The following is a 12,478-nucleotide window of genomic DNA, read 5'->3' on the forward strand; positions in this document are numbered from 1 at the left end:
CAGGTGCACTTGGTGTGTTATACTTCTGTAATCCCCTGGGGCACTTTAAACCTTAAACATGAATTTCCTTGATTAATTTTATCATGCTAGCTCATACATATTTGTTACTCACCTTTAAACACTAGCATATATTTAGATAATACCTGAAAAAAGTTTTTTTATAGATGGTGAAATAATTACAAAAACATTTAAATATATTCAGGAATAAATTATACATTCATGAAATTGGAATGCAAAACTAATGTTAGCACAGAGTATATTCATGCTTTTGTTAAAACAACTTCCTCTCGTGGGGAAAAGACAGACATTGTATTGAAATGAAAACTGTTAAAAATCACTGAATTAAAAAAAGAAAAATCATGGTAACATAAATCATTAAACAGTTTAGAGGGGGTGATATAGAAATGGTGGTGTTAGCTCATCACACATATAAATATGCATTTCACATTCTGACACAACAGTGATCTGTTGCAAAATTAAATGAGCTGACAAGTGTTTACGCTTGGGATGCTTGCTGTGCTAGATCAGTCAACCAACCTTTCATAAGCACCCACAACTGGCCTGTGGGTAGTTCATGGACTGGTGACTCATTTATCAATTATGTAACGACTAAAGAAACATTATGCATTTACCAACAGAGAATGGTCATGTCTCCACTACATAATCCAGTTCAATCCAAATTTTTTAAACACAATTTTTGGAAATAACATTACAATGAGGATATAAAATAAGTAGTTGGGAATCTATTACTATGTTTTAGAGAATTGCTAGGATAGGCAATATAAGAGTTTGCCACCATGCCATGTTTATATTAACATAAAAATGTGATTTTGTATTTAAAACAACAAACTGTCCTGCAACAAGCATAATAATGGTCATGAATACATATACGGATATTAGGTCCTGCTGACTCCACTGGATCTGAGACATGGTCACAAATCTTTTCCTCTTGACTAAATAAATGAGCAAATATGACAGTTTTTTTATTAATTGAATCCAAGACTTAGCACGGCAGATGAGGAAGAACATCCTAACGTAATCCTGGCCAGTCTTCAGTCAGACTTGTTACTCATTCCTAAATGTCACAAGGCCTGTATGTCAATATAGTGCAGTGGTGTCCAGTTAAATGTAACTCAAAGGTACAGGGAGCGTGCAAGCACATACACACACAGGCACACACAGACACAAGCACTGCTGTTGTCGTTGATACAGACATACCCAAGCTCATTCCAAGAAACAGCCCTTGGCCATGGAAAGAGAAAGAGAAAGAAAGAGAGAAGAAAACAAGTTTGAGCCACAGAGATACACAGAGGTCACAGGTCAGAGATTGAAGTCAGGAACCTGAAGACGAAGATAGACCAAAAATACCAAAAGGGAACTGTGCCTCTGGTGAGCACCAAGAGTGAAAAATTGAAGACAAAACTTTCTGTGGAGCAGTTTTACCCTTGATTATAACAGTTGCACCTTGAGATTGCAATCATTATTCAAGTCCTTATGATCTGAAACTAGACAGGATCACAAATAGAGCACCTTGGCTGTACAAAGCTTTACATTCCAATTCTATGAATTTGGTCAACACAAATAGTACTTTTGTATTACATGGTCTTTTAAGTTGCTATTTGTTGTTCGCAAACTGCAAATTACACATTCCATATACTGATCTCTGATCTTAAATCGTACACGAGTAACAGCCAAGGTGTATTTAAAAAATTAATCCCAGGAAAAATCTTTGGTTGGACATACCGACCGGATAGATGGCCCCACAAACCAAACAGAGAATATGGTGCTTATATCCAGCCAGATACACAAATGTTTTCTTTTTTAAAGATCCATCACCAGCAGCCATGAATAGGTGAAAAGCCAGACAGTAAGTTTTCACATTTGTTAAACATAATATAATTATTTTATTTTGCATGCCAAAGATTCCACATGAAAACTAGGTCAATTAAATATGTGGTTTCCCTTATGTTTCAACACCCAAGAGTAGCACTGTTTTAAAAAAAGGAATGTTTAAATGCTTACATGCTTACTATTTTTTTCTGCTTGGCTGCCCTAGTCTATATATATCTACCATGCCAATATATAATAAATACCACACTGAAATGAACCCTTGCCAATTAAATATAAAAATATTTGATTCTCAGACCGCCAGCCCAAATTACATTTTTGAAATGAAATGGAGAAGAGGTCAAGCTTCCCACGCAAGACACACTCATGCACAAAGCAGGTCAGCCCAAGCCATGATGTGTATCATGGTCTGAGATTTACTGGACTAGAATCAAGAAGACATAGCATCCACAAGGAGAAATCCCCCTAATGCAGGATACTGTCCTTTATCTTAAATAAATGGAAAGTTCTACAACAGTATTGTTCTTTTAATATTCCCCTCCCAGCTCTAATCAAATAAGTATGTCCATTGGCTGTTCTTTAATCTGTATCAGTACAATCATTTATTTAAACCTTGACAGGGATTTTGGGAAATGATCTCTATTCCTTTGAGAATTCTGACACTTACGAGTACAAGACATGCGGTGCTAAGTTAGCCATGAACTTGCTTGTAATAGGTGCACACTATCTGCTCTGCCTATCTTACACGGTGGGCTTCATTCCCAGCCTGATGTCGGCTCTAGTCCTCCAACTCCCACCCCAGGAACATGGGATTGGGGCGAGCCTGGTTTTCGGTGTTCTTCTGAGCCATGGCTTGGTGATGGCCTTTTTGATTTGCATGCGTTTGGTGTAGCGGGTGCAGGGAGGAAATTTTCGGTGACCCGTAGGAGGCTAAAGCAGCATAAATGTCCTGCTCGGCAGCCTTGTCCATGGGCTGGCCCTGCAGGAGGAACCTGACAGTGGGGAGGGCCAGTTCGGACCTGCAGGCCAGGTAGCTCCTCACGTTAAGCTCAGGGAAGAGGACCTCCCTCAGGGCCTCTATCAGCTGGTGCTCAGCGCGAGAGTCCTTCAGCTGGCGGTGGACCTTCTTCTCCAGAGAGCTGTAGCACAGCCTGTCCTTAAAAAGCCCAGGCTTCCTCACGCGGCCCATGGGCCGGGGGTTTTTCCAGTGGCTGGGGCCAAAACTGGCCCTGTCCACAGGCCTCACCGACTGCTGCCTCTTCTGCTTCACAGTACTGGGGCCCAAGCTACGCTGGCTCATGCGGTCGGTCCACTTCTTGTCGGCCCCTGGCTCGTGGCCAGTTTTGGCCAGCAGCTGTGACGGTTCATCATCATCCTGGTCGGCCATCAGGCGCTGGATGACTTGCCTTCTCAGGAAAGCCGGTGCCACTGTAAGGGTACCATGCAGTCCTCTGCCTATACCAGAGCACAGACCCAATCACAGTTCTGATACAGAGCGCCTGCAGAAGCCCAAGTGTTGGGATGGGGGTGCGGCAAAAGGTGTTGGGGTGTGGTCAAGCCTGCTCCACATGGTGTCACCCCAACACGAAGCAGCCACTCCACCATGGGTGCTTAGGAAGTTTTGTGTGCTCAGCACTCCCATTGGACAGAGGCCAGAATCAAATCAAAAGCCACCGACCCATCCAGCAGCCAAAATGAAATAACTCTTTTCATTTCTCCCTCTTTCCCTGTTACAGCTGAACCCTCAATCTCCAATGTCTTTTTTTCTTAGTGGTGGGTTGGTCTGTTTTTGATTCAACCTTAAACTTTTTTGTTCCCTTCCATGCAGACCTCCATCCCATGCAAATGCTTTGCATACATGAGCCATGCTAAAGCTGAAAAATGGGCACATCCCTGTGTCCTTTTCCCTGAAGGTTGGAGCAACATGCAGAGCTTCAGTACAGTACACCATGCGGGAAGCAAGACAGTGATGTCACACACCACCTCATGCTGGTGGCTGTGTGTTACTTTCACTGGTTTGTAAAACTTCATTTGCCGAGTAAATACATTGTGATCATATGACTGCAAGGATATAAAGAGCCTTTTTTAAAATTCATAAAAATATAATAATTTGCGGGATGTCTGTAAACATGTATATGGACAGACAGATACGCAAACAGGAAACAGCATAGTAGAGAGGCCAGCTTGACAACCCATTCCCAGCAAGAACAGCAAAACCCCAATTCTCCCTGCATATTATTCTCTGATAGCTCAAGCTAGTAGGCTGGCAGTGCCACATTAAAGCGCATTTTAAAAGCTGAACTGCTGAAAAGCTGAGGACATGTTTGACATTCCATTGTAATACAATAGAACAGAGATGCATGATGTTGCAATGCAGTCCAGACTCACCCTCCCGGAAGGACACCAAGATGATCCGGTCTTCAGAATCCTGCGACTTCCTGTAGTTCCCATTGAGAGGCACAGGTGCGGACTCCTGCTGGCTGGAGGAAAACACGGACGTGCACAGGGCCAGGAACTGGTAGGACATCAACACACCCACACACACACATACACACACGCGCGCACACGCGCACACACACACACTGAGTTATAAGGCCATTTGATCTAATCGTTCAGTTCACTAGTGATATAAAGGAAACATATCCCCACATATCCTCAGAGAGGACATCATTGGGGAGGTGAGCACTGCAGAGCTGTACCTGCTCTTCTGAGATGGTGATGGGGTTCCTGAAGACTGTCCACAGCACACTGGGGTAGCAGGGAGGCGTGGTGAGGGAGCCGTCGTATCGGTAGTACTCGTCCATACGTGCGGGAAGCAGCCCTCGGATGTCAAAGGCCGGAACCTGGATTCTCTGATCTGCACAAAACCCACACAGACGGGCAACATTCTCACAATGAGAGACGATCACAGGACAGGGACTGAGAGGAACACCTCAGCGTTCCCCTGAGAATGATTCAGTCATGGTTGACTGTTCTGGTTAAACCACCTTATACACAGTGGTTTGGCATGCAGCCTCTGCAGCCCTGTTGGCCAGCATATGCCATTCATATATTTTCTCTCTATTCCTTGCTCCTGTGAGCTCAATGGCCAGCGCGCATACACAGTTTATATGGTGGCCTATTTTTGTGTGGTTTGCTGTGACACTGCATTGCAGATTAAAGGATTGGGGAACCACAATTCCTACAGCATAATTCTTAGGTCAAAAAGTCCAACAAATAATTAAAATGTCTGTACCCTTGTATTTGACTCCATCGAGATATTTAAGGAACTGGCCGAAGGATGGATTGTAGTCTCCGACCTGAAATATACAGACAGAGAGAAGCAGAGTCAGACAGAAAGATCTTGAAATGACGGTATGAGTGATACTGGAGGGCATCGGTTACCGTCCTCCCCCTCACCTCAATCAGAATCCCAAGTACCGCCAGCCCATCCGACTTGTCCGCCGCCACAGAGACATTGGGGTACCTGTCTGAATTGAAATGCACCACGTGCAGCTGCAGGAATGGGGGCAGAAGCACAAAAACGCAACATTATTAAAAATCCACTTGGCAGAGTTTGCCATGTGAGCAATGTTTGCATTGATTGTGACGGAGGCATTTTGTCTGTCACATCGTTAGCAAAGCTCTCTAAAAAGGCAGTAACAACTTTTTAGTATGAAGCAGAGGTTGAGGACAGCATTGCTCCTGAAAGGCGTAAATTGACTTAGCAGGTGCATTGCTTCTATATATAAAAGGGGTGAGAATTGGTTTCGTGGTGACGTAAAGGCACAGTGATATGCAGGGCATGTTAAGGAGTTTATCAGACAAAAGCAATCTGCTTTGGATAGTGAATCTCTTCTTGAAGGGATGCAAAATGATTACTTGGTAGTGTTTGATAGTCAGTCAAATAGTGGACATGTACTTATAGCTTGGGTGTGGATTCCTTGTGGGAAACAGGGGCACTGTCTGACCTCCCGGGCTAACAATGAAATTAGAGACTTCTGCGTTTTGAGTCTAGATGTCATGGAAAAATTCTCAGTGTGTTGCCTGAGAAAGTCTAGTCAGACCACAGGAGATTCAATTATGTCTCTCAAAGCAAACAGGTCATGCAGCGTAGCAGACTGCTGTGCATGAACACACACAGTATTTTAATTCCAAACCGATTTCATTTTTCTCTCTGCACTTAAAACCTCACTTAGCAAAACTACCTCACATAAAGCAAATGACACAGCTTTTAAGCATAATTCTACATGAGATCAAATCATGTATTGCTGAAATGATATCTATACACCAAGGCTTAATCCTTAGATGTCCAGTGCTCAGCTGCTGTGGTTTTGCAGATGGGGTTCTTTATGCCATGCATTATATATGTTGTCATGTCTCTGAATGAGATCATGCTTGTCAATTGGGTGCAAAACAGATTAGGTTTTCCCAACACCTGATATCCTATCTTTTGTCCTTAACTCGTGATATCAAAGCCCTTTGTTTTACGGTTTACCCTGAAAATAAGTTGACAGCACTGCAATCTAAAACCAGTCAAAAGAAAACAAAGTGTCCCAAGACGTTTTATTTTTTTTTTACTAGGCCCTGGCAGACCAGTGAACTGGGACCGTCTATCAACACGGAGAATGTGGACGGATTCTCAGAGAGGTAACTCTCTCTGAAAATCTGTCCCAGTTACAGTCTACTTAATCCACTCGAGCTCTTTGAGAGGCACGTGGCCCGTACTAACTGCAGAGGTTCAGACTAATTATATATTTCCCTTCTTGTTGTTCGTAAAGATATGACTGACTATATAAACCTGCCGATGAATATTATAGAGATGGGCAAGAAAATATTCTATATACAATCAGCAAGGGTCTCATTTTCATGTGTGCGCATAGCCTGACATAACAGAAAAAACTTTTTTGCTTTCTTCTAGTAAAATTCTTAGATTCGAAACGTATGTGAATGATTTCCCCTTTGTGCACAACTGCCAACAGCATTCCCAACATATAATCTGAGGTTAGTATGGTTAGTATAGTATAGTCTGGTACAAGCTGGGCTGTGTTCAGACCAGCCAGAGTGATTCAAAGTGCATCTGTTTCTTCTGTTATTATGTCAGAGCTTAACACTTACTGCCACGTACTGAAATGCAAGGCCAAATAAATAAACTACTGTCATGATGCGGCAGGCTCACAGTTTTTAGCTTTTTAGCGCCATTTTCACAAACAAAACACTGATGTGTAACTCCATAACACCAGCAGTTTGTTTTGCTATACAGGTGGGTATTTGCTGGACTGTTTTTCAGTGCACCTTCGATCCAGAATATAACTGCATTGTCCCGTTCGGGATGCAAACAAACAAACTTCTGGTTAAAGTCTAGACACGAACACAGCAACCTGTCAAATGTTCAACTCCGAAGACTTCAGTCACGTAAGCTTTACTTCTCACTGGTTAAGGGAGTCTGATGTATTTGATTAGCCTACTAATTATATTGGACAACTATAACCCTAAAAGGGGTAAGGTCAAATCACATAAATTACACATCCGGGCTTTCCAACCAAGGAAAATATCTGAATGGAAAATATCACAGCATCTCATAGCACCCACAGCTAATGGCAAATACAGCAGATAGAATAGCTCTTGCTAGAAAAAATATATATCTTCATGGACTTTTCCATTCTGTTCTAGTGTGGGGCTAACAGAGTGTGTTTCACAGCACTGTCATGATGGGTTACTGATGTTTCTGCCTCAGTGATCTGATTGGTGACACTTTTTTCTGTCGGACAAAACTGCACAATGTATCACCAGTGTGACTTCAAAAGAAATGTGGGGCAAACTATCCATGCATCAGCCATGAACCAGAACACAGAGACAGTGGGGTTTCTTTCTTTTCAAGGGGTGAAGGGCGAGAAGGAAGCAGGACTGGGAGGGTGGGATCAGGGCACCTCGGCTGTGAACTGCTTGCCATTGACGGTGTGCTCGGAGCCGGCAGGCATGGTGGGGGAGCCCCAGTGCAGGTGGAGCTGGGCTGCCGAGTAGCGGTGAGGCAGGCCGGAGAGGTGCATTCTGCGTGGCAGGGACAGTTGCACTGCAGAGAAATAGAAACAGAAATAAAGAGTGAATGAGTGGGTGAGAAACTCACTGTGGATGCAGGGCAGATGTTCATATGAGCTGGGGAAATGTCCTTCACAATGGGCAAACATAGGAGGAAACCTAGCACATATTACACTGCACCATATTCAACCAAAATTCTGTCTTAAATTGTGTCAGTTTTCTTTGATCAGTGAGGATGCTTTTAAATGTCAAACAAAATAAAAGTCTTCCCATTCTGTAGAGCCCTGTCAGGTAACCAGGATTTCGACATGGCGCTGGTCTCAGGGAAGGTTTCTGAAACCCTTGCTTTCGTTGCCTGCTCCGATCTGCCCAGCCAGTGCTGCTGAGCTGCATAGCGCTGAATTACAGGTGGGCTTTGCGACTGGTCTCTCTGACGCAGATACCCGACACCTGTTAGACGCGCGTCGCTAAGCCCCCGCATGAGCTGCGGTTGTTTGTGAGGGAGAGCTACGTCAGCAGCCTGCAGCCCCGCGCTGTCAGTGGCACGCGTTTATCCCAGAAGTGCACAGCCCTTGCCTACTATGCAAACAAAGGCATCTGTTTAGTTTATGTATCCAACAAGCTAATGATGGAGAGAGACAATGTGAGTACATAATCTGCTAAGAGCTTCTTCGTAAATTTCTCCTGACCAAAACGAGCCATCGTTTTGGGGTATCAGCATTTTTCACCTACTGCTTATTCTTTCACATACAATGCAATGCCAATTTCTTAAAAAAAACACATCATTTTACGTTTTGCATTTAAATACCTTAGGATTTGAAATGTAATTTAATGTAATTTAGAATGTAATCACACAATTACTCGCCACCATTTTCAAAAAGCTTAATTTTAGCTCTGACCACAGTGAACAGCTGTAGCTGTTGCTACATAGACAATCATCATAGTAAGTAGTACCTGGGAAGCATGTTTATGTTAGAACTTTCGGTCAAAGTTGATGTAATGTTCCTGTTGGCCGATTAATGATGGCATACAAGGGAGACTCCCTGTCCACACAAGACCAGCACATACCTGCTAATGTGTACCTCTTAAACAGCAACAATGAGTCACAGTTCCTCACCGTGTGCCTCAAACACGCACTTTTACTTCAGAGCAATTATATGTTCCATAAAGGTGAAAGATTCTCAAGGTTGCTATCAGCCACTTACTGAGCATTACACATATTGATTATTAATAGGTCTTCTGTGCCTTCTTGATCATACTGCACTTTTGTATTCCTGAGAGCAACTCCACTCTGGATAAGAGTGTCTGCAAAGTGATTGGAATGTTAATGTAAAGAGTTTGTTTATAGAATCCTGCAATCCGAGAAAGTAGTTCTTAGAATTGGTAGCCCAGCCACAGACCAAACTCCATAATAACCATACTGTAATATAATATAATATACTACAGCCATTCAGCAGATGCTCTCATGCAGAGCAACTCACATTCCTTCTTTACATATACTCCATATACCGCTGGATGTTTACTGAAGCAATTTCCCCTAAATGTTATACCAAACCACCGTCTATATACTGTGTACTGACCACTCACTGACCCTCATTTAAACACACCCTTAGAACTTACCATTGGCTGCATTGTCAAAACGGACGATTGAGTTCTGGAGACAAGATAAAATTAAAGAGGCTGAAAATACCCACCCAATGTTGATGAGGGGGCAGAGGCAGACTAGCCAGTGAAGTCATAAGACATAATGTCTCACACACTCTTGTACTTCAGTTGACTTCTCTTCATAATGAAAAGGTGTTTCTGGGTTAGACCCATTCTATTTTTGTCAGGATATAGAGTTTTGAAGCTGGACATAGTGTGTTATTGTTCTATCATTCTAAATAAATGTACAGAAGAATTATTCCCTATTCGCATGAAGAGATCAACATACCATCTTCAGAAAAATCTAAACTTACCCATTGCCCTACTTATTGCCAAGGGGTATTTCGTATAGAATTATGGTTAGAAAAGTGAGAAACCATATCTTAAATTTATGAAATAATGTATGAAACCCTGAATATGTGCGTCTGTGCTGTGTAGTCAGGTGGCACTCACCTGAGTGTCCATTGTTGCCCAGAGTCAGCTGCTCATAGGATGACAGGTTGTAGTTCCACACCTCGATGGGCACCAAGGTTGGGTCGTACCTAAGCAGCTCTGAATTTAAGTCAATGGGCGACTGGAACGTCCCATGGCAGAAGGGGTAGTGTTCATGCCAGTGCTCCTCTCCATCCGGCCCTGTAAAAAACACAAGAGTGGGACAGTCCATGTCACTCTGTTCCTCTATTGTTACACTTTTTAAGCCCTGTACATAAATTCAGATGGGTCTTTTGGAGCTGATGTCACCTCTGCATTGTCAATCGGTTTCAAAAGGGCTCAGATCTGTTGTACAGTGGGGCGAGAACACTTGCATGTACAGAGAATAAGCCCAACACAAAGCATCTGGCCTCTGAAATGCTGGCCTGCTTAAAAGACCCACTCAGACCACCAATGACCGAAAAGATTTCAGAGGGCAACGGTGTCGTGTCCTGGCTTTAGCAGGCATCGTGTTTCTGTATGTACTGTACACCCAACTGCATGCAATGGACATGGTTGGGCGGTGGTGCTCACAAGCCCGCACCATAAGGTTTGTTTTGAGCACAGTAATGGAAATGAACAGAATATGAAGCACAGGCTGCAGCAAACAAAGCCATCGTTCCATTTCAAAATGACAGGCCTCTGACATTTTAAGACTACCTCACTGAAACCACATCAGGAGGCATCGCTGCAGTGCTTTAAAGGATGGTTTAAGTAATTTCCTTATATGGATTTGCTTCGGCTTCTGTTGACGTCAGCCTACAGACGAGAGCGGAAAAAGTAGTCAAAGATTGATAGGATTTTGGATCCAGTCAATGGTAAAATATATCCAAAGAAAAAAGGCAAACTTCTGAGTAGCGACATACAAGTGGAAAGAGGTAGCTAACTGATTAGGTCACACTTTTCTGAATGCCTCAGTCCTATATTAGGTTTAAAATTCAGCACGTTATCATTGCAGCACTGAGTTGCTATAGTGACGTATAGTGCAAGGGCTCTTATGACCCAGTGAATGGGCATTGTGCTGTGAATGGGATACAGGTGGGTGGAACTACCATGTGCTAAGACACAGTGGCTCATTTATATTGCCTTGTCTTCATAAGGTCCACGCTTTTTAAACTACAATGTCATCTCTGTCTCATTGATACTGAACAAGAGAAAAGGGAGATAAATTTCTCACTGATGTTAATTTGTTTTGCCGAACCCACCCACGAGCTTGCTTGAGAGGAACAATTTAAGCAAGGTTGGTGGGATTGTTACTTGATGATTTAATGTACAGGAGGATTGTATTAATGTGCATTATATGCAGTCATCATTTTTACGCCCAATGTTTCGGGCTATGAAGAATGACCATGCACACTTCTCAGGGCTGACAGCAATTGGCCCCTTTAATTCATTAACAAAGGTATTAGTCTTAATTCAGAGGAAATTTGTTAACAGTCTAGCAGTGCTGCTTTCACTGAGAAATGACCCTCAGCAGTGCTGCTTTCACTGAGAAATGACCCTCAGCAGTGCTGCTTTCACTGAGAAATGGCCCTCAGCAGTGCTGCTTTCACTGAGAAATGATTGTTGTGGAGCTGCAAGTTTGACATAAAAGGACAACCCTTAGGAAGTGAGGCACATATTATTGACTGACTCAATACGACAATGCGGACAATACACATTTGTTTCTTAAGAAGTTAAAATGTGTAAGGGAAAAATAAGAAATTACTGTTTACATATATTTACTTGTTTTTATATAACCTTAAGAAATCATTTAAATAGCTTTTCTGTCTAACTGAGAATTATTGGGAGTGCATAGCCCCTCCCATGCATGTTCCTGTTTTTCCCATTCACTTGTGTATGTAGGATTTCATATGAAAAAATTGGGTGTCTAGCTACACAATTCCAGAATGTGTAAAATTCACACAGTGTAAAATTCTCCATAACTGAACTCCATCGCAGGCAAGCTCTGGTTTAGGAGTTGTGTGATGCTGCCCCTTGGCGTTCCAGCAGCCCTAATAGAACAGCATGGGGCAGGCCAGAGAGCTAAACACTGTGGCCCCCTTTACAGCAGCCCTTCAGTTGCCCTTCCAAAAAAAGAAGCATTGTATCAGAGGTTCCATCATTCTACAGTGTGGGAGGGAGTACAGCATGCTCCAACGGGTCCAATGGCATAAATCATGAAGTGTTTCTTTCACAGCCAACTAAATCAGCTATGGCATAGGTAACTATATATGAACTTTCAATTATAATCTATAATGTATTTACTAACTTATTAAACAAATACACAGGTTTAGCAAAATCCATACAAGTAAGGTCATCTATTGATTCCTCAGTCAATAATGAACTACAATAAAACAATGTAAAACTTTCAGTCACACTCCACACTTCCAGTTCCAGTTAGACTTCTCTGACATTCAAGCTGAGATTTCTACATGGTTATACTCCAACTACTGCCACCCTGGTGTATACGTAACAAGTGGCTTCCAGAAAGAACCTAAAGCCTGTTTCTTCTTGT

The 12,478-nt window shown here is 42.7% G+C and overlaps 1 protein-coding gene across 6 annotated transcripts in view; it reads right to left on the reverse strand.

The window, feature by feature from the left end:
• ca12 (carbonic anhydrase XII) overlaps positions 1 to 12,478 on the reverse strand; it is a 38,221-nt gene that overhangs the window by 3,175 nt on the left and 22,568 nt on the right. For 4 of the 6 annotated variants that reach the window (XM_064313942.1, XM_064313943.1, XM_064313944.1 and 1 more), the window contains 7 exons: positions 9,964 to 10,143; positions 7,758 to 7,900; positions 5,248 to 5,343; positions 5,084 to 5,147; positions 4,548 to 4,705; positions 4,237 to 4,363; positions 2,370 to 3,303 (listed from right to left, as the gene is read on the reverse strand). In XM_064313942.1, coding sequence (XP_064170012.1) covers positions 2,627 to 3,303; positions 4,237 to 4,363; positions 4,548 to 4,705; positions 5,084 to 5,147; positions 5,248 to 5,343; positions 7,758 to 7,900; positions 9,964 to 10,143 — 1,445 coding nt within the window. In that variant the 3' untranslated portion in view covers positions 2,370 to 2,626. Of the gene's footprint in view, positions 1 to 1,218; positions 1,243 to 2,369; positions 3,304 to 4,236; positions 4,364 to 4,547; positions 4,706 to 5,083; positions 5,148 to 5,247; positions 5,344 to 7,757; positions 7,901 to 9,963; positions 10,144 to 12,478 lie in introns of those variants that run through there. The other 2 variants (XM_064313945.1, XM_064313946.1) reach the window with 2 other exon arrangements.

This window comes from Anguilla rostrata, chromosome 16 (assembly GCF_018555375.3).
Source record: "Anguilla rostrata isolate EN2019 chromosome 16, ASM1855537v3, whole genome shotgun sequence".
NCBI lineage: Eukaryota > Metazoa > Chordata > Actinopteri > Anguilliformes > Anguillidae > Anguilla > Anguilla rostrata.